This window comes from Balaenoptera ricei, chromosome 16 (genome assembly GCF_028023285.1).
Source record: "Balaenoptera ricei isolate mBalRic1 chromosome 16, mBalRic1.hap2, whole genome shotgun sequence".
Classification (NCBI taxonomy): domain Eukaryota; kingdom Metazoa; phylum Chordata; class Mammalia; order Artiodactyla; family Balaenopteridae; genus Balaenoptera; species Balaenoptera ricei.
The window spans coordinates 38,162,712-38,187,978 of record NC_082654.1 but is presented as its reverse complement, the minus strand read 5'-3'; the positions used below and the strand labels follow the sequence as shown (position 1 = coordinate 38,187,978).

Here is a 25,267-nt window from a genome sequence, read left to right as displayed (position 1 = left end):
AGTTAACATCTTACATTTTTTTTTGGGGGGGGGGGGGAGTGGTTCACATCTGCAAAACAACTCAGGAATTGTGCATCAAATACTATTATCTAGGTACTTCAGAGAGGAGCTAACAGAGGACATGGGGGAAGGCCTGTCCCGGGAAGGCCCCATAGGGTCCTGCTTGGTTACAAAAGGGGGACAGCGTGGGCTTGTGCCCTCAAAACTGTGTGTCCCAATGTGGGGGGAGGATTTGGTGAGGAGTTTTATAGCAATGGTTCAAGGGCGGGGTTGCTGATAAGGATCAGGGTGCGTGCAGGGCTTGCATTCCTTTAATCTGGACTCAGGTGGTCTTCTGATGAGCTTCTGTGATTCTCAAGGTTATCAAACTGTGACCTTCTCTCTGGAATGAAGAATGCTTCAAGTAGTTAACATCTTCCATTTGTTCAGGGTTTTAGTTCTGCAGAAGAGCTCAAAGATAGTGTTATATGTATCCCTTGAGGCAGGACCAAGATCCTGTCCCAAGGCTGTACTACTGTTTCTTAACTGCCCCTCCCTTGTCTCTGCATCCCCTCCCTTCCCTGATTAACAACTGTTTGAACTTGCCCTTTGGAACTCAGGGAAGGTCATGGAGGCTAAAGCCTATTTCCAACAAACAAGAAATGGTGTACAGAAAGGCTTCCATGCCCAGGAGCCCCATGGGGTCCTGCTCAGGTTTCATTATCAACTTCAGTTTATCCAGATATGAAACAAAGAAACAGTTGAAATAAAAGAGAAAAATTTTTGCTTGTGATATTATCTTAATAATCTTAATGGTAATTTCATGCCTAATGTTGATATAATGACATTCCAGTCTATAACTACAAGATGCACTGATTGAAGCACAGAACTGCAGGAGATAAAAACATTTCCTCTACCCTTCTATGTTCTTTGACTGGTCTAATAATCAAACTGACATAAGACATATAAACAGGAGAAAACCAAATTTAATTATGTACATATGGGGACCCCACAAAGACAATGAAACCCAAGGACAAGGCAGACAATTGAGGCTTATATGCCATCTTGGGCTAAGGAACAGGATAGGGGCCTGGGGCTTCAGCTGGAGGAGGTGACTCACAGGTCGAGGAGGGCAGATGTTTGGTAATTTGATGTTTGTCCTGCCATACAGATAGATCATTCAGATAAAAAAGTTATCTCTTGGTAATAGCTCTCTTTCTGAGTTAGACCCCCTATCTAAATTGTTCTACCTTGTTACAGGACAGATAAAATTGAGTCTGCTGGGTGTGGCTGCCTTCAGCTCAAAATAGTCTGCATAACAAAGTGGCATATTTTGGGAGGCTTGTTCTGAACCTCTTCAAATTCTTTCAAGAGTGATGATCATTTTCCATCTACTATAACATATTCTTGGTTTCTTCACCTATAAAAACATTTTGAAGTCAAAATTGAGTTTCAAATAACATAATAGTGATCTCGGAAAGGCAGCAGATCTTATTTCCCTGCCCAGGAATTGAACCTGGGTAGCCTGGATGAAAACCAGGAATCCTAGCCACCAGACCCCCTGGCCCTTGCCCCCAGTGAAAAATGCATTTCTCAAGGAGGCAAAAACTGTAAAAACAGGTGCAAAGTTTATTATTAGAGACATAGCGCAACAACAAGTGCAAGAGCACACAGAGAAACAGTGTTTAGTTAAGACAGAAGCAAGGCAGAGATGCACACCTGGAGAGAAAGGCTGTGGGCGTCCTTCCTAATGAGGAGGGGCGCAGTGAAAAGGCTGTTAAGTCACTTATATAGGTCAGTTCTTCCAGGTCTTTGTTTACCTTTGACCAATTATCTGGTTTCTTTTTCCACCTGACCCGCCCTAGCCTCCCCAACATGCGTGCACAACTTTTTTCCAAGATGGATTCCAGCCCAGAGGCCTAAGGGACGGCCTTAGCGTCACATATTATGGGGTGGTGCCCCCTCCTTTTGGACCCCCAAGGAGCCTTTATGCACAGGTGCAGTGTCTCCCTGGCCCCAAGGATGGGAAATATGTGACCTGTCGATCCTTTACTCAAACAAGGGTTAGCCCCTCTCTGTTCCTGCCATGACTATTATCTTAAGAGGTACACAGGACACAAAGCCTGGCTATTTAACCTGCTTTTGTTGTTACTTCCATTTCGGTGAGCAAACAGGAGGCTGATTTTAAATGTCTAACCTGGAGCCCATCTATCTCCTGTCTCACAAAATGCAAACAGGAGACTAGCTGTAGGTGCCCAACCTGAAGCCCACTTTTTCCTGCCCCATGAAATGTAAGCAGGAGGCCAGTTGTAAATGCCTAGCTTGGGGCCCATCTATCTCTTGCCTCAATCGTATTTAGATATTTCAGATTACACACAGATCCGGAAACCTATGACATTAATATAAAAATATGCTTAATGGTTACATGAGAATTCCTGCAGATCTGGCAGTGTTTTCTGTTTTACAGCTCTAAAATTTAACTGTTTTATGAAATAAATTCCTTAAGTGGCCAGAAGGAAACATGCAGCTAATAATCTTATGAGAAAAACACTTACTGTTATTTAAAATAGTATTCTCATATTCACAATCTATTTTCAAAAGAAATGTGTAGGAACTATGCAATTACCCAAATTTGCCACTAGAGGGAAGATATGGAAATTTGCCTCTGTTTTTCCTCTTAATCCAGGGCATATACGTTTTATCGATATTGGTTATGCTCATTTTATGTAGTATGTTAAGACCCTGTGTAAAAATTGTGGAAAATTTATCTTAAAAAATAGGAATTGAGTTTTAGAGAAGTTCACAAACTTAAGGTAGGGAAAACAAGCGCTTTGCTAAGCATCAATACTTGATAATGGCATCACAATTCCCACAAAAATACTACAAAAGTGACAATATTATACCAATCTTAAAAAGTAAGGATGCTGAAGATAAATTTTGTGTGCAAAATAGTGGAAAGGTAATTTTTTTAAAATTTTATTGCATTTTTATTTATTTATTTTATTTATTTATTTTTATATTTATTTTTGGCTGCGTTGGGTCTTCGTTTCTGCGCGAGGGCTTTTCTCTAGTTGCGGCAAGTGGGGGCCACTCTTCATCGCGGTGCGCGGGCCTCTCACTGTCGCGGCCTCTCTTGTTGCGGAGCACAGGCTCTAGACGCGCAGGCTCAGTAGTTGTGGCTCACGGACCTAGTTGCTCTGCGGCATGTGGGATCTTCCCAGACCAGGGCTCGAACCCGTGTCCACTGCATTGGCAGGCAGATTCTCAACCACTGCACCACCAGGGAAGCCCTGGAAAGGTAATTTTAATTCAGTTCTGCCTGACTCGAAAACCCAAGTTTGTTCAATATTCCACACCACCAAATGCTACACCCCAAATCAAGTCCTAATACAAATAAATCTTTCACATGATACCATGCTACAAGGTACATTTTTACCTCTGTTATGGTTCTTATCCTTTTGTTTTGCACAGTAGGTATGTTTGATGTGTTTTTAATCACTTCTTCTATGTTCATAAAGTCTGTAAATTCAGGGAACCCAGTTTGCTTCTTTTTATATCTTCTCTTCTGCATGGCACAGGCAGAAACATAGGAGCTTTTGTTTAATTATTGAAGCTTATCATTATGTGCGTCTGTAATTAATGCCTTTACTAATTTTGTGTAACAAAGAATTGAACAAATTTTTCTCCATGTGCCTAATCTGTCCGTTTCTTTAATGTGTCAGATTCTCTTAAAATCACATATAAATAGCAAACATATAAATAACATATATTTACACGTATAATAGCAAATCACATATAAATAGCAAACACTTAATCATTACAGCACTTATTCCTAAACTTAATACAAAACTTACAATTCCCTGAGTTTGATTTACTTCATCTCTTATTCGTTATTTTTTTTTAATTTTATTTTTGAAGTTTTCAAATGTAACAATTGAGAAAATAATTTAACCTCCAAATATCTATAGTCCAGCATAAATCATTATTAGTATATAGCCAATTTTGTTTCATTTATACCCCACCACATCCAGCAACAGATTGTTTAAAAGCAAACTTCCAGACATCATATCATTTCATCTAGAAATATTTTATTATATAACTTTAAGACATAAGACAATTTAAAAACATAACCACAATATCAATATCACACCTAAACACCAAGCAAATCAAAAATTCCTTAATATTATCAAATATTCAGGCAATGTTCGCCTCTCTATGATTGTCTCATAAATATGTTTTTTACAATTAGTTTGTCCAAATCAGGACATAAACACTCCCGTACACTGTATTTGGTTTATAAGTATCTCAAGACTCTGTTTATCCCAGTTCTTCCTTCCTGTTTTCTTATTTCTTTCTTGCCATATATTGACTGATGGTATTCTCCAATCCCAATAATATAATCCATCCTTGAGAATACTTTATATTAATTCTTGTTTTTTACCAGGTGCAGTCCTTTTCCTCTAAGACAGTAAGGTATAACCAATTTATAATCCCATTTTACTTTTTAATGTTTCCTTTTTTTTTTTCCAAAAATGGCCACATGAAGCTCAGTCTATGCAATTGCTATATTCCTAATAAAATTCCACTCCCCAGCCCCTCTTAAACACATTTTCCTACCATATAACATCAATGCTATTAGACTCATCCTCAACCTCATGCTAGAGCTGGACTATTGAACCCTTAGTTTTTTGACTCCATCTCTCCTGATTGAATCCAACATAAGAAGCCTCTCACAATTTCCAGCTTTTGATTTAACCAACAGAGGCTTAATTCCTAAATCAGAATCAAGTTGATTTCTGAGTTTCTTTTGAAAAAGTCTTTTCCCTCATGATATGACAGACCTGTAATATTAATAATATCCTTATACAAGCATACCTCAGAGATGTTGTGGATTTGGTTCCAGACCACTGCAATAAAGTGAATACCACAATAGAGTGAATCACACATTTTGTTTGTTTGTTTCCCAGGGTATAAAAAAGTTATGTTTACACTATACTGTAGTCCATTATGTGTGCAGTAACATTATGTCCAAAAAGACAATGTACATTCCTTAATTTTAAAATACATTATTGCAAAAAAAATGTTAACCATCATCTGGCAATGCAGGATTGCCACAAACCTGCAATTTGTAAAAAACACCATATCTGAAAAGCACAATAAAGCCAAGTGCAATAAAACAAGGGTATGCCTGTACATTTTTTAAAAAGAAGCAACAGGCTCAAATGGAGTCAGTTGTGTTAAGCCCCATGTCTGCAACCAAGACCTAATTGCAGTTACAGCCTCACCCAGGAATAAGACGTTTAACCAGTCAGTCTGGAATTACCTGGCCAGCACTAATGAGGTAATCCATCCGATAAACCCCTGCCTTCACCCAAAGGAAGATGATCTTGACTGAAATAATCCTTTCTTTTGTTTATGACTTCCTTGTCCCCATCCCTTTCTGCTTTTAAAAACCTTTTCTTTTCTGCCGCTCTTTGGGGCTCCTTTCTATTTCCTAGATAGGATGCTGTTCAATTCATGAACTGTTGAATAAAGCCAATTAAATCTTCAAATTTACTTAGTTGAATTTTTTTTTTTAACAGATTTTGTTAAACACAGATATGGCACCTATGAACCCTTTTGAGTTCTTTGTCTTCTCACCATTTACAAGGGCCGTATGTAAGTTCCTTTCATTTCTGAGGTCCACTCTCTTTGCATGGAGCTTCTGATCTAATTGACTTTCCAACACAGGGCAGGTCAGCTTGAGCTGACAGATGGTTCTGATTGGAGCCCAAGCCCTTAACCTTTATTTCAGATCACAATTGTAATTTAATTAATGAAAACTCTTAGCCCTTAATTCTGTCCCAAGATCCACTTGGAAACTGTTAATGGCAGTTCACAGTTCCCCATTAATGTAGAGCCCCCAGTTCGCAGTCCCCAATCCATCCTTTCCCCAGTCCAAGTTTCCATGGTGGGAGTGGGTGGTGGTAAACCCAGGGCCTTCTCTTGGCCAGGATGTAGCAACATCTCTTGGTTACCTGATATATTAAGATGCACATGTTTGTTTGTTTTCTTTTGTTTAGGTAAAGGCTACTGCCAATGGGAATCTTAAAAGCCAAAAAGCCACAAAAATTGGTGGGCATGGATTGAGTATTTAGAAGCTGTTAGAGCACTTACCACCTAATCTAAAGACTCCCATGTTACGATATATTGATCACAGAGTGGGCTAGATTGACATTAGGTAACCCACCAACCTCAAGAAAATTTTTGTGCAACAGGTTACACTGTAAAACATCAAACAATTCCCAGCCCAGTGGCGCATACCTTTTAAGTATTAGTTTGGCTCTGAGAGCCCCCAAAACTTCACTAAAATAGATAAATAAATAAATAATAAAAGATGGGACCCTTAAATTCTAAAGAGTTAAGCATGCCACCTTCCAGCACACCTGCTTATTTTATGTCTAAGAACTATGGTCCTAGAAGGTATAAATGTCTATGAAAGTGACAAAATCTTACTCAGAGCAACAAGATTTTAGACAAGATCTTTGCTTTGTTTCCTCAGAACTTAGCTTGGTAACCATCAGGCTGGGGGCCCCAAGATGTGGCTGGACAGACATATGGGTTCTCCTTATTTGCAGCTAAGGGTCCTACCAAACTACCTGCAGCCCTCAGGGAAATTACCATGGCCATTATGAGGAACATTCCAATTAAATAAGATCATTTAAAAAGCACACTTGAAGATAAGATTCCCAAAGTAAACAAACTGAAGGGGATTCTTCATAATTGAAATTGCTTCATTAAAAAAAATTGTTGCAAAGGCTAATGAAAATTAAAGACACAAGAAGTACCCAAAACAAAAGACAATAGACTGATGTGACTCCTACTGTTCTTCTCTATCCCCATTTATTTGAGTACTCATTCTAGTAATTCTCTGTCTAAATTGCCTTTTCATTCTAAAGAGACTACAAGATTGTAAATAAAAGGTCACCAAATTAGTGACAGTCATATCTACCCTTAAATGCACCCTCATATCTAACCTTAAAGGACAGCCCCTGTATGGTCCCTCCCAGGGTCAACAGGACTCTGAGGGATTTTCTAGTTATTTCCTTAAATAGTCAAAAGAAAATTAAAATTAAAATTAATTTTAAAAACCTTTCCAAATTCTGGTGGGTACCTAAGCTACAGATGGTATCCTGGGAAAACTAGCAGAAGCTCGCAAAGGGTGAGAATTCTTACCAGAGTCAGCTGTCCCAGATCTCTGTCTGTAGTACCAGGTAGAAAGAGGAAAATAAAATATCTTTTGCACCCTTACTGGGGATATCACTTGAGTTCAAGATGTTGTTCAATACTACCGGTTTGCAGGGCAGAAATAGAGACACAGATGTAGAGAAACAAACGTATGGACACCAAGGGGGGAAAGTGGCAGGGGCTGGGGTGGGGGGGGGGGTGGTGGGATGAGTTGGGAGATTGGGATTGACATATATACACTAATATGTATACAATAGATAACTAATAAGAACCTGCTGTATAAAAAATAAATAAAATAAAATTCCAAAAAAATAAGTTGTTCAATACTGCAGAAATATTTACTAGTTGTCCCAGCTGAAAACTGGCAAGATATTTAAAAGAATTTCTTTAAAATTTTTGGCCTTTTCCCATAACCTAAAATGAAACTATGTTACTATTGCAAAAATATTACAACTCACTGAAGGCTCAGGTGATGGTTAGCACTTTTTAGCAATAAAAGATTTTTAAATTTAGGTATGTCCATTTTTTTTATACATAATGCTATTGCACACTTAATAGACTACAGTATAGTGTAAACATAACTTTTATATGCACTTGGAAAGCAAATAAAATCATGTGACTTGGTGTATTGTGATATTCACTTTATTGCAAGTGATCTGAAACTGAACCCGCAATATCTCTGAGGTATGAGTGCAAATAAGCTATAATCAGGAAGCCTTCCTTAACTCCTGAAAGTATTGGGGATAGCTAAAACAATAGCTGCCCAACGAAAATCCTTAGACTCACTGGCCAAAGTTGTTCTTTTAATACCATAGCCCTGAATTATCTTTTAGCTGAGCAAAGAGTTGTCTGTGCTGTGACCAATATAGCCTGCTGTACCTGGATTGACGCTTCTGGGGATGTTGAAATTCAGTTATATAAGATCACTGAGCAAACCAGTTAGCTTAAAAAGACTATTCCCTCGGGCTTCCCTGGTGGCGCAGTGGTTGAGAATTTGCCTGCCAATGCAGGGGACACGGGTTCGAGCCCTGGTCTGGGAAGATCCCACATGCCGCGGAGCAACTGGGCCCGTGAGCCACAACTACTGAGCCTGCGCGTCTGGAGCCTGTGCTCCGCAACAAGAGAGGCCGCGACAGTGAGAGGCCCGCGCACCGCGATGAAGAGTGGCCCCCACTTGCCGCAACTGGAGAAAGCCCTCGCACAGAAACGAAGACCCAACACAGCCAAAAGTAAATAAATAAATTAATTAAAAGGGGAAAAAAAAAAAAAAGAACAATTACTAAAACTTAAAAGAAAAAGAATGGAACTGTCGGTGTTTTTTAATTAGTGTCTCTTCTTGTTTCTCTCTCCGAAGTATCCAGCAGGTACCCCTAAGCTTCTACCACACTACTGAGCTCACAGTCCGTGAAAATATTTTCCTCCTCCTTCCACATTCACAGACACTTTCTTCCTCCCTGGTCTGGCTGCTTTTTGGCTATTCTCTAACGATAAGAAGAATAGTAAACATTTATAGAGCACTTACTGTGTGTATAATCGTCACAACATATCTGTGAAGAGATACTATTATTATCTTTATTTTGCAGTTAAAGTAAATGAAGCACAAAGGAGTTAAGTAACTTGCCCAAAGCCGCATAGCTAATAAGAGGAAGAGCTGGAATTCAATGCCGTACAGCTTGTCTGTAGAGTCTGGGCTCTCATAACCAGTGCTTTATATAGCTGCACAATATGTGCACACCTCTTGTGAGTGCCCGGCCTGGGCAAATGCATAATCCTGTCATAAAGGCATATGCTTTGGTGCTAAACTAACTTTGACTTAAATTTTGTCTTTATCTCTTCCTAGTGTTCAGTCTTGGACAGATTATTATTCTCCCTGAAATTCAGTTTTCTCAACTATAAAATGGTTATAATTCTATCTCAAAGACCTGTTATATGGATTAATAAAACAAGGGGTATTAACCATCTTCTATGTGGAAGATGACCAATAAACGGTAGTTCCCCTCTTCCTTGTATATCTGTGGATGAGGTATCTTCTGTTTTTACCCCTTTAGTTCCACTCTCTAGTCGTTACACCTTTCTTTCTGCCCTGTAAGAACTAGGTCAGTTAAATTCCTTTGACCTTTGGTTTTCAGTTCATTTCAGCCAATGGACATATTGAGCAGAAGATCAGAAGATGGGAGAAGAGCGAGACCAGATGGTTTATTGCCCTGGTTCCGTCCATAAGGTCATCTTGGGCAAGCTGCCTCCCTCTGCTAAAGGTCACAGCCCCTCTCAATATGGCCCTCTTTACTTGACTTTCTCATTCAGGGTCTTGTAACCACTTTCTCCCATTTCCCTTCACATCTAACGTTGGTAACAACTCACTTGTTACTAGCCACAGGGTTCTGCACAATGCCGTATGGTTTCCTTCGTAAGATGAACATGCCATTTTCCATCAAACATTTGGAGAGTGAGCTAGAGTGTATTAATAATACCAGGCCAAGAAAACCAACATGTATGGAAACACGCCACCTTGCCTTTCCCATGCCTTTGCATGCATCCTCCTTTTAAAACCCTCCTCAAGTTATCCTGATTTTCCTGCTACATTCTGTTCCAATACACAGATGAACAGTAGGTTGTGACTTAAAGTACTATATTGAAATGTGGGTTTAAAAATCAAGAGATTACATCATGAGGTATACCTTTCTGTTTCCTCTTTTTAGAGCCAGCTTATTTCCTACTGGGGCTATCCTTATGAAAAATATGACATTGTGACAAAAGATGGTTATATCCTCGGAATTTACAGGATTCCTCATGGAAGAGCATGTCCAAGAACAGGTGGGATTTATTTCATTATGAAAGGAATAGTGCCTAAGGAGAGATTCCTGGATGCGATGATAGCAGCAGGGCAGCTTTTATTCTGAAATAGAACCTATTCTCTTCCATAAGTGGAGGCAAATCATCACCACCACCTCTACTATTTCATTTGCATAACACTTTGGAGTTTTTAAAGCATTTTCACATACACTATTTACTCTTTCCTTTCCTCCATTACTTTGTCCTCTTTCCAAACAAACACAGAAACAAAAGAAAACTTGGTCTTACTCTAGAGATACCACTTTCCAGGCTTAAAAACCAAAACTCTAGGGTCATTTTGATACTTTCCTCTCCCACGCTTCCTATACCCAGCCAATAACCAAGACCTATCAATTTTGCCTTCCAAACTTCTCTCTAATCTGAAAACTCTCAGCTTCAATATTGCTCAAGTCCAGGCTTCGACTTCACCATTATCTTGTGCTCCAGCTACTACAACAGCTTTCTAACTGGGATTATTTCATTTGTAATTAGTTCTCTATGCAAATCACTGGGGTTTTATTTTTTAAAGTAAATCTGACCCTATTAGTTCTATACTTCAGTGCAGCTAGAGCCATTTCTAGCTCTCTACAATATAGGTTGATATCTATAGAGAAGAGAGGAATCCACTTGGCAAGAACTGTTTGCTTTCTTCTCTCATTTCTTAGCTCCTTTTGTTCTTTGGAGCATTGTATAACCAAAATTTCCAATATCAGAAGGGTTAGTTATTTAAAGAGACAATCCATATTTTAAAAAAGAGAGAGAGATGGAACGGTGCTGTTCACTTTATAGACCTGACCATCCCCTAAAATAACTCCATTACCTTTGGAACTACTCACAAGAACTTTGTTTCCTCAAACTTTTATCTTATCAGTTCTGCCAGGTAGCTGCCAAAAGGCATGCGATGAAAGCTGTCTCTGCAATGAGAAGCTGCCTGAGGGCTCAGATTAGAGAGGGGCTATGGATTATGACAGCACTTTGGCAGTAATTTAGCAGAATTAGTAACACCTCTTCTTTCTCTTTTTCCTCAAAAGATGGATTAATGGGTATAAACTTTATCCTTACTTCCAGATAGCTGAGGCTTTCTGAGAGGCCAGTCTAGCCCTACTCAATCTCAGGAAGCTGGTCTAGCTCCAAAGGTGACCTAAGGGAAAGTTCCGGGGTACCAACACAGCATCACAAACCATTTATAAAAGACAGAAATATCCTAATCACTTCTCTTTCTCTTCTCTATGTTTTCAGCACCACTTCCCTGTTTCCTTCTTTTTTTCTCTTTCTTTAGTCAAATTGTTCCAATTCTACTTGTGAGTAGGATTTTTACCTCAAATTAACAATTTTACCTTGTGTAAATTTCACTTAAAACCTTGCATTTTGCTTTCCGACAATGCAAATTAACTAGCATAATGCCGGGCATTCAGGAAACATTCAATAAATGGCATTTTTATTGTCTTTGTTATTATCTTGGAAAAAAGTTTAGTTTTGTCACCAGATGCTTTTTGAGAAATAAAATGTCGTTAACGTGAATAATTGTAGAGCAGATATTTATTGTGCTGGACAGAATTTTGTGTATTTTAATTCTAATTTAATTCTTATAACTACACTATAAGATAGCAATTTTTATTATTCTCCATTACAAAATAAGTTAACTAAGGCACAAAGAGGTTAACACATAGCCGAAGAGATTTTAAATCGGGGCAATCTGACTCCAATAGCTGTATAACAATACAATACATTGCACATAATCCCAATTTTGCAAAAAGAAAAACAAGACATAGAGAAGATAAATAACTTGCCCAGCTTCAGAAGTAGTTCAAAACCCTAGAACCTCGGCTTGCCTGGTGCCAAATTTCATCCCTTAACTTTCCTTCTGTATTGCAGGGAGTCAGGAAAAAGAATTTTCTTGTAAGCACCAAGGAAGTTCATATAAAAAACTCCTGTTACTTGTATTTTGCAGCTGCAAAGCCTGCTGTGTATCTGCAGCATGGCTTAATTGCATCTGCCAGTAACTGGATTTGCAACCCGCCCAACAACAGCTTGGCTTTCCTCCTGGCAGATGCTGGTTATGATGTATGGATGGGGAACAGCTGGGGAAACACCTGGTCCAGAAAACACGTGAAATTGTCAACCACATCACCAGAATACTGGGCCTTCAGGTAAGGAGAATACTACCAATGAATAAAGTGTGTACGTTGCTCATTTATATGGATGACTGCTCTTTGGATTTTCCCTTTCCGTCCAAATGCACACTATGGAATCTACAAGAAGGAAATGGACATTTCTTTTTCTACGCAGGTTTTCTTCACAAGCTCTGAAGAAGTGCCCTTATTATTGCACCGAGAGTTGTTTTAAATACTCCACTTGGCGTGTGTGTATGTAAAGTATATACGCAAGAAAAAAAAATCAAGATGCAAAGGTCAACTTTAGAAAGGTTAATTCCAGGACTATCATATTGTCAGTGTGCACCCCAGAAATTTACTTGGTACCCTTACTAAAGAGGAAAAATGAAACTGATCAAGAAATGGGACCAGAAACAAGGTTCTGGTTGAAAATCCTGAGAACCAGACATTCATGATAAGCCAAGATGAGCCAAGCCCTTTAGCATAGATGACACTCCAATTCACTGAGTAGTAAAGGAACTCTACCCTCCATAGGCTGGTGGTGCTGAAATCTGTCCCTGGAGCTGAGTTGCCAGCAGCCCCTGTGGACACTGTCTTCCTTAGAAGTTAGGCCAGCTGAGTCACAGAGGCAAACCCGGCACTTGTAGTGGAGCTAAGAACCATACCTTGAAAGTCACTAAAACTGTTTGTTCCTTGGCCTCATTCCTGGAAGCCAATTTGCATTCCTTAATTCCACATTCCAGGGCAGTTGTGTCATGGCACAATTGCAAATAACATCATGATTCCCTAGATGAGTGTTTTCCCAACTACATACAGGGAAGAAGCACCTGAAGTACTTGATAAATATGCAGATGACCAGGCCTCTTCCCTGGACATTTTGATTCAGTCTGTTTGGGCTGAACTCTGCAAGTCTCTTTGCTTTATTCTGTTTTTAAAATAAGCATTCCAGATAATTTTTCTTTTCAAGGGAGTTTGGTAAATCTGCTATAGAATTAAGTGAAAAGCCTCTGTAGGCTTTTGCAAGTCAGATTTTTCTGATTTCAGTTTCTTAACAAAGTTATTCTTGCAATCAAGGTGATATCCTCAAAAGTTGCACAGACGCATGATATCATGTATTGATTCTAGTATTACATTTAACAAAAGCTAAACATCTAGGTCTGCAATGAATATGTTTAAGTATTGCAAGCCTAAAAATGAGATGGGTTTTTTTCCAATGTTGTTGCTCTTTTTCTTTGGCAGTTTGGATGAGATGGCTAAATATGACCTTCCAGCCACAATCAATTTTATCATAGAGAAAACTGGACAGGAGCGACTCTACTATGTGGGCCACTCCCAAGGCACCACCACTGGTGTGTTTGGGGCAGGTGTGATCTGAGAGTGTCAGGGGATCTTCTTCATATTCACGAAAGGGCTCAGGATTTCTTCCCTCTGTGCAGTCTCTAGCTTGGGGACTCTGAGTTGGGAAACAATCTTGTCTGGCTGGCTTCTAAAGAGTAAATAAAGTGTGGATGACTTAGGGATTTTCCCCCCAGGACTAAATCTGGAGATTGATGGATAAGCCTGAAAGAGAGACAATTATTTATTTATTCATTTGTGTACCCAACAACACTTGCCGGGCACCAGGTTAGATACTGGGGAACCAAAGATAAATAAATATGGTATGCATCTTTCCCTTAAAGAGCTCACAGTCTAGTGAGGGACACTAAAAAACAAAGCAGAGAATTACAAATCTCAGTGATTATATGTCACAACCAGTGTGACTTTTAGTTAGTTCCCAGTGGGTGCTGGGATAGGCTAGATGTGGGTGGGGCTACGTTGGCAGTGCCATAAGGCACTCCATTCTCTTCACTGTTCTCTGTTCAGCTAGAGGCCTTGACAATACCAACAACATTTACACCAGTTATTTGAGAGCATTGTCATCCGTATTTTACAAATGGCTGATCTTAGGAACCCCTTCTAATGGTGATAATGCCAATTAGAAAGTGTATATATATATAATCTAACCTTCAAAAGAGTTATTCTATAAGGATTCTATTTTCCATATGTATAGATAGAGAAAACTGAGACTCATACAGGGGAGGTTAAGTTGCCCAAGTTTTCACATAGCTAGCAAATGGGAAGCCAAAATTACAGCCCAGTTTTGTCTGATACCAAAGACTATGGTCAAGCTAGGATGGCCCTTGGAGTTTACCTAGACGTGCCCCACACTGTATGTTTGAACCCTTTGCAACATTCTCTATAAGTAGATTTGCATCCTTCAGGGACAGGAAACTCACTTTATTCTGAATTAGCTAGTTCCACCTTCAGAAATTTAAAAATCCTTCCCTAAAAATGGTGCTTACTCTGAGTTTCTTTGTTTTATTTTTTTAATATAACTACTTTTACTATAATTTAAAATGAATTAAGAATTGTTCTAAATCTATGAATTAGTATCTTCTTCCCTTTCAGCTTTCATAGCATTCTCTACTAATCCAGAGCTGGCTAAAAGGATTAAGATATTTTTTGCATTGGCTCCAGTCACCACTGTGAAATATACCCAAAGTCCTATGAAAAAATTAACAACTCTTTCCAGAAAAGTAATCAAGGTATGTGACAACTTTTCCCCAAGTTTAAATCTGTAATAACTAAAACTAGCCCTATTTCCATTGATTTCAAGAGAAGACAGCTTGAGACAAATAACATTTTACAAACATCTAGGAATGCTCGTGGTACACATGTAGGTTTACTGATGATGTACAATTTTACCAACAGGGTTCAGGGTGCTCACTCTGATGCCATTCTACCCTTCTGTCTTCATTTTTAACTTAGAGGCTTGTCTCTCATGTCATTCCTCAGTCACAGATACAGCAAGAGCTGATTTGATTGATTGATTGGTTTAATCTAGTAGGTTAAATTTCTCTCTGGTGCCCCCTAGTTTATCAGAGACAGTATAGTGTAGTAGTTGAGATCACAGCATGTGATTTTAGGGTGCCTGTGGGGAGAAATGAACTCAGGGTCTTCCTACTCCACCATTTTGCCTACTCCCCTCTGCACTAGGTGCGTTTTAAATGTGACCTATTATCTACACAGCAGTTCTACTTAGTGCATATTAATTTTCTATTTTATAGTTGAAGAAATTCAAGATAATAGAAATTAAATACTTTCCTAAGGTATAAGAGACAGAGTCTAGAATCAAACCAAGGCAACCCTGACTCCAAAGCCTTAGCAATTTCTTATGGGGACTAGTTTTTTAGGGGAAGTCCCAAAAAACACTCCAAGTAAAAGATCTTGGGAAAAAGCATCAAGAGGTGAGATGAGGGGACCGAAAAGGTGGATTGGGAAAACTACAGAGACAAAGTTTAATGGGCCTCTTGGTTTCACTGAGGACTAGCACTGAGCAGATATCACCTGTGTCTAGTCCTTGTCTGAATTGCCACTCATTTTCCACCCTTGACATTCATATTCATGAAAGTTGATGGTGTCTTAAATCGATCTTGCAGATGTTGTTTGGTGACAAGATGTTCTATGCTCACACATTTTTTGACCGATTCATTGGTGTGCAAGCAGAAGATATTTCATCATATTTGCAGCAACTTTCTATTTACTTGGAGTGGATATGACCCAAAAAATTTAAACATGGTACGTGTAAGTAGTCAGATCCAGGAAAGCAATTGTTTTGTTGCACAGAGGTAAGGAGAGTTCATTCTAAATTGCATGGAAACCACATTTCAAAGTCTCCTTTTTGTCTCCTGGAATGTAGCTAGCATGTTTATGGCTTCCAACCAAAGCTGAGATTCCACCTGCTTTAGTAGGAGGATTTGAGAAGTCTCTGCCACTGAAAATTCTCACCAATTCTTGTTGCTGGACAAAGTGCCACCATTAAAAAGTCCTTCACTTGGGCTATGGTTTTGAAATTTATCTTGCTATGCCTGAGCCCTCTCTCAGACCCACTGACGTAGAATTTCAGGGAGTGAGCCCAGCCACCTAATTTTTAACCAGTTTTCTACTTTCATAGGTGATTTGGACACAGTCATTTTGTGAACGACTTATATCTTTTATCCAAAGGGGTAAAGGAATGGCTCTTCAATAACAGCTACAGACTCACTGTTCAAGTGATACTGAGAGGGATAATTGTTGGGGTTCCTATCAAGTCCTTTCCAACTTAACTGAGAGCCTTTCCTTTCTTAGCTACCTCTAACTGACCTGAAGGGTGGGAGGGAGAAAGAGAAGAAGCTACTGTCCCCAGCTAGAGTGGAGACAGGTTTGAAACCAGGGGTGGGACAAAGCTGAAGATGGTCTCCGTCTGTCTCACAGATTTCTGCCTAGAGCCTTTCCTCCCTCAGTGGATAGTGCTGATTAATATTTTCCTTGATTTCAAGCAAGATTTATAAAAGGCTATTTATGCAAAGCATGCCTTAGCCACTGCCTTTCACATGACTTTCTTACTTTCTCAATTTACTAGGGAAACCATGCTTGCCTTTCGCTTAGATGGAAGTGTACCATGTAGAGCTAAGTAAAAAGACCTTTAAGCAAACTCAATAGAGACAATTTCAAAAAACACCCTCTCAACGTAGCCTAAGAGTTTGCTAAAGAAAGACTTCACAAAATGACATCCTAGAACATTCGTTGGGGGCCCTCATTGTACATTTATATAGTCAGATTGCCTTTTTTCTCTCGCTGTTGTGGACTGGATTATAGAATATTACAGTGCCTGCAAGGATGTTTACTTTAGTGGAGCATAGCCAGGGATACATAAGTAGAGTTTGTAGAACTTTCAAAAATTACACATGTCCAGAACTCAACCCTAGAGATTTTGATATTGTTTCATAGGTTTGGGTAGCTCATAAGTACCTATATTTTTTAAAGCTCCAAGATGTTTCAGATACTCACTCTGGTGGAAAATAACTCTTTTGTATACTAAAGAAAACAAAATGCTGTTGGAAATATTTAAAAATCAAGATTTTTTTGATTCAAAAAGAAATCTAATCATTAATAGAGGTTTAAATACTGGATGGATTATGTCCCACAAACTGTCAAAGAGTCCTGCAGAACATTTACCACATTTTTAAGAAGGCATGATAAAACATTCAGATCTGTTCTCAATCTTTCATGATGAACAACTTTCTGGGACTGTCCCTTAGGACTTATCACAGGGTGAAGGAGAAGATTACTGGGGCTTTTATCTCTTGACTGTCTATATTCTTGGACCTGTCTGAGGTAAGGCTGGAAAGAAAAGGTACATTACCTTTTGTCTTTGACCAGCAGGATGCCCTCTGTGGGCTTTACAAAGATACTGCCCAGGACAGAAGTATGGAAATGAGGGAGAAAAAAGTTCTTAAAGACGGGCTTCTTTGGTTAATATGTCTTTAGAGGGTATGGTACATGTTTATTCCTTGAGAGAGAGAGAGAGAGAGGAGAGAAAGAGAGAGAAAAAAATACTCAGATTTACTTGTGGTGTGATTATATGATTAACCTTCAGATAAGAATCTTTTTACTTTGCAGAGTCGCTTAGACGTTTATTTGTCACAAAGCCCTCAGGGAACATCTGTTCAGAATAGGCTGCACTGGGCCCAGGTACATGCTCTCTGTTCCTGATATGACACGCACGTATCTCTGCAAGATCCCCGAGGAGCACTCCCAAGAGAGCTCACTGCAGGGTTTTGCAGGTTCTGCTACTGTCAGGTGGATGTTTCTGGAATCAGCATCAACTCATGTTGATTTCCTTTACTCCCTTCTATTCCCCATGTCCTCTGTATCTGGTGTTTGGGTTCCCAGGTATTCTGACTGAATTCTGACCTTTAGATTACTCTGAATTGCCTTTTCTAGGAAAAGCTTGTGTTTCCTCTTTTGCAAAATCATTAGCTCTAATAGAGCTTTATATAACATGATACAGACTATTCCAAAAAGATCTGTTTATCCTCTAATTGGGATATGGGCGATTTCAGAGTGTGGAAATATTGCTTAATTCAGAGGAAATTAAATGTTAGAGAGGGATTAAAATAGATTAAGTGTTTCTGTTTTTACTCTCAGTTTAAGGGTTATGGTTTTTTTTGTTACTGTATTACTCAATATTTGGCAAGTCAAATTCAGTTGGTATAGCTTTCTGAGCCAAGTATGTATGAGTGTGTGTGTGGGGGGGGGAAGGTCTTCCCAAGGTTTTAATATTTAATTACACATTTTGATCTGTAAATACTTTAAAACATTTAATAGGGATCTGAGCTCCCTAGAAATTTGAATTTTAACCTACACCCTGATAAATTTGTTCCATGCTTTAAAGTTGAGAATCACTGCTATAGATAGTCTGAAATACTAGTTGAGGATTTCTGAAATTCTTTGAAGAGTTCCACCCCCAGGAGATAAGCCTTCAAGTTCCTACAGGAAGAAAGATATTCTGGACATAGGGCCTCCTACTGGTGAGGAGACAGGTAGACTCTGATAGGCATGCCCTTCCAGGAAATACAACATCGATTTCACATTTATTGAACACTTACTATGTGTTCTTGTTGTCCAAATATACGATTTAATTCTGTCTCATTCTTTCTTATGAATTCTCATAACAATCTTTCAATGAAGGCATTGGTATTCCCATTCTACAAATGTCATAACCAACCCCTTACACATCTCACAGCTGACTCTTCTTGAAGATACCTCTTCTCCTTTGACAGAAAGTTCTCTTCAGAATAGAAATAACTGGGCGTGGAGAGATAAAACATTTGGTCATAAGTTATGCAGACAGCTCAGGCAAGGATGATGATGATAATGATGATGGTAGTAATATTAATAAAAAGAGTGATTTCTTGACCATTCCCAGGTGCTACATACTTTTTATGCATTACCATATTTAATCTTCACAACCCTATAAGAAGAATGTTATTGTCATTTCCATTGCACAGATGAGACAATAGGTTTAGAGAAGATATATATCTTGCCTGGATCACAGGCTTAATAATCCATTAAGCTTGTATTCAAACAAGGTCTGTTTGATGCTAGAACCCAAGTTCCTAACTTGTACACTCTATTGCCTCTCATTGCTGAAAACCTACAGAATTTCAACAGCTGCAGACTATTGCCTCTGTCAATATAAATCATGATGGGAACCATTTCAAACAAAAAATCAGAACAAAATCAATTAATGTGAAAAAAAAATCTGAGATTCAAGTTAAGGGAATAAAAAAATCCTTGGAGTAGTCTGAGAATAATTTAATGAAGTGCCTGAGGTAAAGATAAAAATTATCTGTCTCCTCAATCCAACATGGGTGGCAAATAACAGAAAAAGGAACCTTTAGAAGTATTAATGCTTCTACTCTAATATCTGAAGTCTAAAATTTAAAATGAAAAAAGGTTACATATGCTGTCTCAGAAACTCAGTCCATGGCCATGTTACTGACAACATAGCAGGCTGCTTGGCTCTACAGACAGGAGACAGACAGACAGAGGCTATACCTCAGAAAGCCCTGAGGGTGTTCTTTGAGTGAGCATTCCTTTCAAAAGTAACAAAAATGTTTAAGAATAAGGAATATAATCATAATATCCTAGACCATCTGACAAGGATGATAAGGCATAAAGTTTTTAAATAGTAATAGCAGTCATTTTTTAATGTAGGAAATGTATAGTTGGTGCCTTTTTAAAATATATATATATAAATTCCTGAAGCCAGGATATTCAAGAATCATTCAATTTAACATCTTTTAAACATTTTCTATGTATACAACATTTTAATATTTAAAGCCATCACTGCTTGAGGATTTTTGTTGGAAAAGTATAGAGGGGAAGAAAGGATTGTAAGTCAGTTCCGTGAATTAGTATCAATTTTTATCATTTTTATTTTTTGACTTATTAAACTATTGACTTTTAGCTCATGTGCTAAAGAGTGGGACATTATGTCAATCCGTTTTGTAAATTTTTTGTTAACTGTCTTTAAATGTATGTTGTTTTCTTACATCATTTTAACATGTTTATTATTTTTATCTTATCATAGGCTGTTAATTCTGGTCAGTTCCAAGCTTTTGATTGGGGAAACCCTGATCAGAACATGATGCACTTCCACCAGGTACAATATCAACAATAATCAATCAATTGCATACTGCAAATGAACTTAAAAAATAGTATCTACTCATCAAGCACCTACTAGGCCCCATTCACTATGCCAGATATTTTGTATAGATCAGATGTTGCTTATTGGGTTCTTACCATGTGCCATAACATTATTTTTGATCCTCAGAATGACCTTCCAAGGTAAATTTTATTGTCTCTATTTTTCCAGAAGCTCAGAGAGTTTTAGGTAAATTGTCAAAATTATTTAGCTTATAAAGAACCAGAATATGACACAGGAGTTCCTGGATCAAAAGTCCATTCTTCTTCCAATACACTTATTCCTTTTCAAAAAATAGAAATTCTCAGCACTTAATTAAGACCATATTTTAAAGAAAGAATTAAAGATACATAATTTTGTTTCTGGAGCATATTCTCTGGCTTCTTAACTGTCTCTCATAAAATGAACTAACATTTTCCTAATAATTCTTTGGGATGTCATTTACTAGTCATTTTTTTAAAGTACATGAATTATTAGAGATATTCCAGACAGGAATATCACCTTTAGGGAGAAGCAGTGCTATCTGCCGGATAATGATATGTCAAAATACTTCTTGACATTATACATGAAAACTTTTGGAGCAAAAACTCTATATTAAAGCAAATAGGTGTCGTTGTTATTATTATTATTATTTTTTCAGTATGTAAGGAAATCCAGTGATGGCTTTGGCCTCTTGCTGATAGACTGAGCTTAAATTAAACAAATAGTCATCAAAGATATATGGGTTTTTCAAATCAAGGATATGGACAGAAATTTGGAAAATTTTAAAAAAGCAATTTCAGTGCCACCATAATAACTACAATAGTGAAAATGCATAATTTCAACTAGTGTGAAAAATCTGATTTTTCTCCTAAACTGCTATAGTTATATGTGTGTGGGGTGGTGTGTGCCCACACACACAAACTCAGACACTGTGTCGAAGTACTATTTACTCTTGTAATTAACCAATTCCTTGTCCTAGCAAGAGTATATAGTTGCTTTAAGAAAAGCTTTTTAGATGATGACCTTACCCTAAAAGACTCAAATACCTATTTGAATGAGAGTTGAATCACAGGTATTAACTTCATCAATGTGCTTGCAGAGTCTATCAAAATACATGGCCATTCAGGTTCAATTATGAATCTTTTGCTTGGAACTTTGGGGGAAAAAAAGAAAATCTAAAACAGACTGAGGGTGAACAATAAGCAAGTTTTAAAATCAGTAACCTTTGTCACAACTGTAAGTAATATCCCCATAAATTAGGCAGGTGTAATTACCAATATAATCACCAATCCTGTATAACTAAGAAAGTAAAAAAATAATTTCTTGGCCAAAAGCCACCATGTATCATTTGGATCTTGATCTTGATGTTCATTTTTGCTTTGCCATCTTCTGGGCTCCCCCATTCATTCTTAGCAGGGTATTAAATTATTGCAGTAAATGTATTCTCATTTCAGAGGCCCCTGAGACCCACTTGTGCCTTAAAACTTGCTAATATTTTTGCCACTCTGTGCTGTGTTGTTTTTTTATTCTTTATGTTTCGCCATCCTTGCATTTGAATATTTATGTTTTGTATTATTCTGCTGAGAAAACTGTCAAGTCAGGAAGAGCATGCCTCTTCTTTCATCAGTTGCACTTTTGCACTGGGGCCTTGCACCAAGCTTTTCTGAGTTCACCCTTCCCTCGAGTGCAGTACTGGTCAGTGCTAATCTGCACTCATTTCTTTCTTTGCCCTTCACATTGCCTTCTCATAGCTACACATTCCCATTTACCACTTGCTCCTAAGCCCAGGTCCAAGGCCTCCCAGTATTACAGGGTAGGGGAATTATACTTGATATATTTGGTAATGCAAAGACCCATCCACTGACAGTGAAATGTGGAATGACTATACCAGTGAGCTCTGCCTCATATCTCTCTACTAGGAGAACTCAAGGTGCAGAGTCACCAAGTCAGGGGTCTCCCCCAGACACATTTCTACTGCTCTTAGAAACCTTTCTCTGGCCAATGTTACTGTTTCCTAAGGATTTATAACCTGGTCCATGTTACCTTTTCTCCCTAGTCTTGCTGCCAAAATTAACTATGGTGTATTAATCTCCTTGGGATACCATAAAAAATCCCATAGACTGAGTGGCTTAAACAACAGAAATTTATTTCTAAGAGTTCTGGAAGCTGGAAGTCTGAGATCAGGGTGACAGCACAGTCAGGTCCTAGTGAGGGCTCTCTTCCTGGACTGCAGAAAGCCACCTTCCTCATGTGTATCCACATAGCCTTTCCTCTATGTGGTTGACAAGAGAGAGAGACATTAATCTCTCTCTCCTCCACTTCTTATAAGGCCACCAATCCTATTGGATTGGGACCCAAACCTTATGACCTCATTTAACGTTAAGTACTTCCTAAAAGCCTTGTCTCCAAATACAATCACCTTGGGGTTAGAGTTTCAACATATGAGTTTGAGGGGAACACAATTTAGTCCACAGAATATGCAACTCTTTCCATTACAGGTAGTAGAAATCAACTTTATTTTATATTTTAAAAAAATGGTTTAGTTTTACTGAAATAAAAGGTATAGTGGTAAATGCACAATAGCCAGGAACTTATATACCATCCTCAGGCTCTCTCTTTCTCTCTCCCTCTCAGTCTCTTTCAATTCTGCTTGCAAATGCTGTTTCCATTCTGAGGCTATTTCCAAGATAGTAATACAATGGTAACTGTATGTACCTAGCTCATATAGCTTTTTTTAACTGCAAACTCAAAGAAAATGGCAATATTTTCTCAATAGCTCTGGTAAAAAGTTCCCCAGAGAACTCTGACCCAATTTTAGTAATGTGCCCATTACTCATACAATTATACTGCGGCCAGAAGAATGAAGGACTAATTGACCAGGACTGATCACCCTGGACCACTCTGGAACTGGGGTTTGGGGATTTGTTGAATCAGCACAAGAAAGGTTGTGTTACCAGAAAGAAGGGAAACTTACCAGGAGATTCGCATCATAGCCACTCTATTTCTCTGTAATGGGCTGGCTCCTTTTAAGCATTATTTTCAAATGTCTTTTTTGTACATTAGTCTCAATGCCCCCTAAAGAGTCTGCTCAAGTGTTACTAACTCCCCTGAGCCCAGATTTCTGCATATAAGAAGGGGTATTTATATTTATTCTATCCAATATTTTGTTTGAAATGGATACACTCCCAACCCAAGTACTACTAGAAAGATGGTCCCCCATAGAAATGAGAGCCTCTCTTCCTCTGGGATCCTTTTCGTTTTTCCCAAAAGTGAAAATCAGGAATATAATGGTTGTCTTTTTTTAATCCACAATTCATATTATTGCACAAAAGTACTTTCAAGTATTTTTAACATGTTAATGTTTATATATCATGAAGTATGTCCTAATTGCACATTTTTAGCATTTGAAGAACTTGCTTAACAACTGACAATTAACGTTACTTCTATAGTGTGGTTTTCTGTGAAAACTATTTTCCTCTCTCTTCAATTTTATTTAGCTTACACCTCCCCTATACAACGTTTCTAAGATGGAAGTTCCAACAGCAGTGTGGAGCGGTGGACAGGACCCTGTGGCTGATCTCAAAGATGTTGGGAATTTACTCCCTAAAATTACCAGGCTTATCTATTTCAAGTTAATTCCACACTACAATCATGTGGATTTTTACCTTGGGCAGGATGCACCCTATGAAGTTTACCAAGACCTAATTAGATTGATGGAGGAATATTTGCAAAATTAAATACACTTTCCTTTCTCTAAGGAAGCGGGTTTTTGTCATAAGAATGTGGCGTACAGACCCTAAGGTGGCCCCTCCAATAATTTTCACCTTCCAGTGTCCATGAGTTTGTGTAATCCTCTCCCCTTGAGTGTGGGAGGGACCTGAGACTTGCTTCTAGACAAGAGAATTGGCAAAGGTGATGGGATGTCACCCACTGATTACATTCTATTATGTAAGAATCCATCTTAGCAAACTGGAGCAAGAGATTCTCCTTGTTGGCTTGATAAGGCAAACAGGTATGTTGAGGAAATCCACATGGGAAGGAACTGTGTGTGACTTCTAGGATCTGCAGGTGGCTTCCAGCTGATAACATGCAAAAGATTGGGACTCTCAGTCATACACCTATGAGAAAATTAATTCTGCCTAAAACCTGGATGAGCTTGGAAGCCCGTTCTTTCCTAGTAAAGCCTCCAGTTGAGAAAGCAGCCTGTCTAACACCTGGATTGCAGCCTGGTGAGACCCTGAACAGAGGACCTAGCTATGCCATGCTTGGACTACTGACCCATGGAAAGTGAGATAATAAATATACGTTGTTTTTTGTTTTTTGTTTTTTTTTAATTTATTTATTTATGGCTGTGTTGGGTCTTCGTTTCTGTGTGAGGGCTTTCTCTAGTTGTGGCAAGTGGGGGCCACTCTTCATCGCGGTGCGCAGGCCTCTCACTATCGCGGCCTTTCTTGTTTCGGAGCACAGGCTCCAGATGCGCAGGCTCAGTAATTGTGGCTCACGGGCCTAGTTGCTCCGCGGCATGTGGGATCTTCCCAGACCAGGGTTCGAACCCGTGTCCCCTGCATTGGCAGGCAGATTCTCAACCACTGCGCCACCAGGGAAGCCCTATATGTTGTTTTAAACCACTAAATTTGTGGTAATTTGTTATGCACAATGGTAATAAACTACTACTATTATTATTAATAATAAATTATTATTAATATCGTTATCTTTGTTATTATTGTATCTCTGGTTAGAAGCTTGAGAAACCCAGTTTCTTATTTCCATTATTTCCCTGTGTCTTATTTCTCTTGTCATGATGAACTTCCTTGAATATTTCTTGTTTTGCAGATCACTAATGCTCCATTCTCTCAGTGTTTGTCTGAGTCAATTTTGCATTTCTTTCTTTCTTCCTTTCTTCCTTCCTTTCTTTCTCTTTCTCTCTTTCTCTCTTTCTCTCTTTCTTTCTTTCTTTCTTTCTTTCTTTCTTTCTTTCTTTTTTCTTTCTTTCTTATTATTGTAGTAAGGACACAACGTGAGATTTACCCTCTTAATATATTTTTAAGTGTATTTTTAAGTG

At 38.5% G+C, this 25,267-nt stretch overlaps 1 protein-coding gene across 1 annotated transcript; it reads left to right on the top strand.

Annotated features, from left to right (window-relative positions):
* The first annotated feature begins 2,833 nt into the window (after positions 1–2,833).
* On the top strand, positions 2,834–23,942 carry LOC132350420 (lipase member K-like). The gene is given in 10 exon segments (XM_059899617.1): positions 2,834–2,938; positions 9,906–10,008; positions 11,990–12,188; positions 13,392–13,501; positions 14,601–14,737; positions 15,632–15,687; positions 15,689–15,770; positions 17,634–17,705; positions 20,110–20,181; positions 23,703–23,942. Coding segments are annotated over 10 exon segments (1,176 nt in total).
* The last annotated feature ends 1,325 nt before the right edge of the window (positions 23,943–25,267 follow it).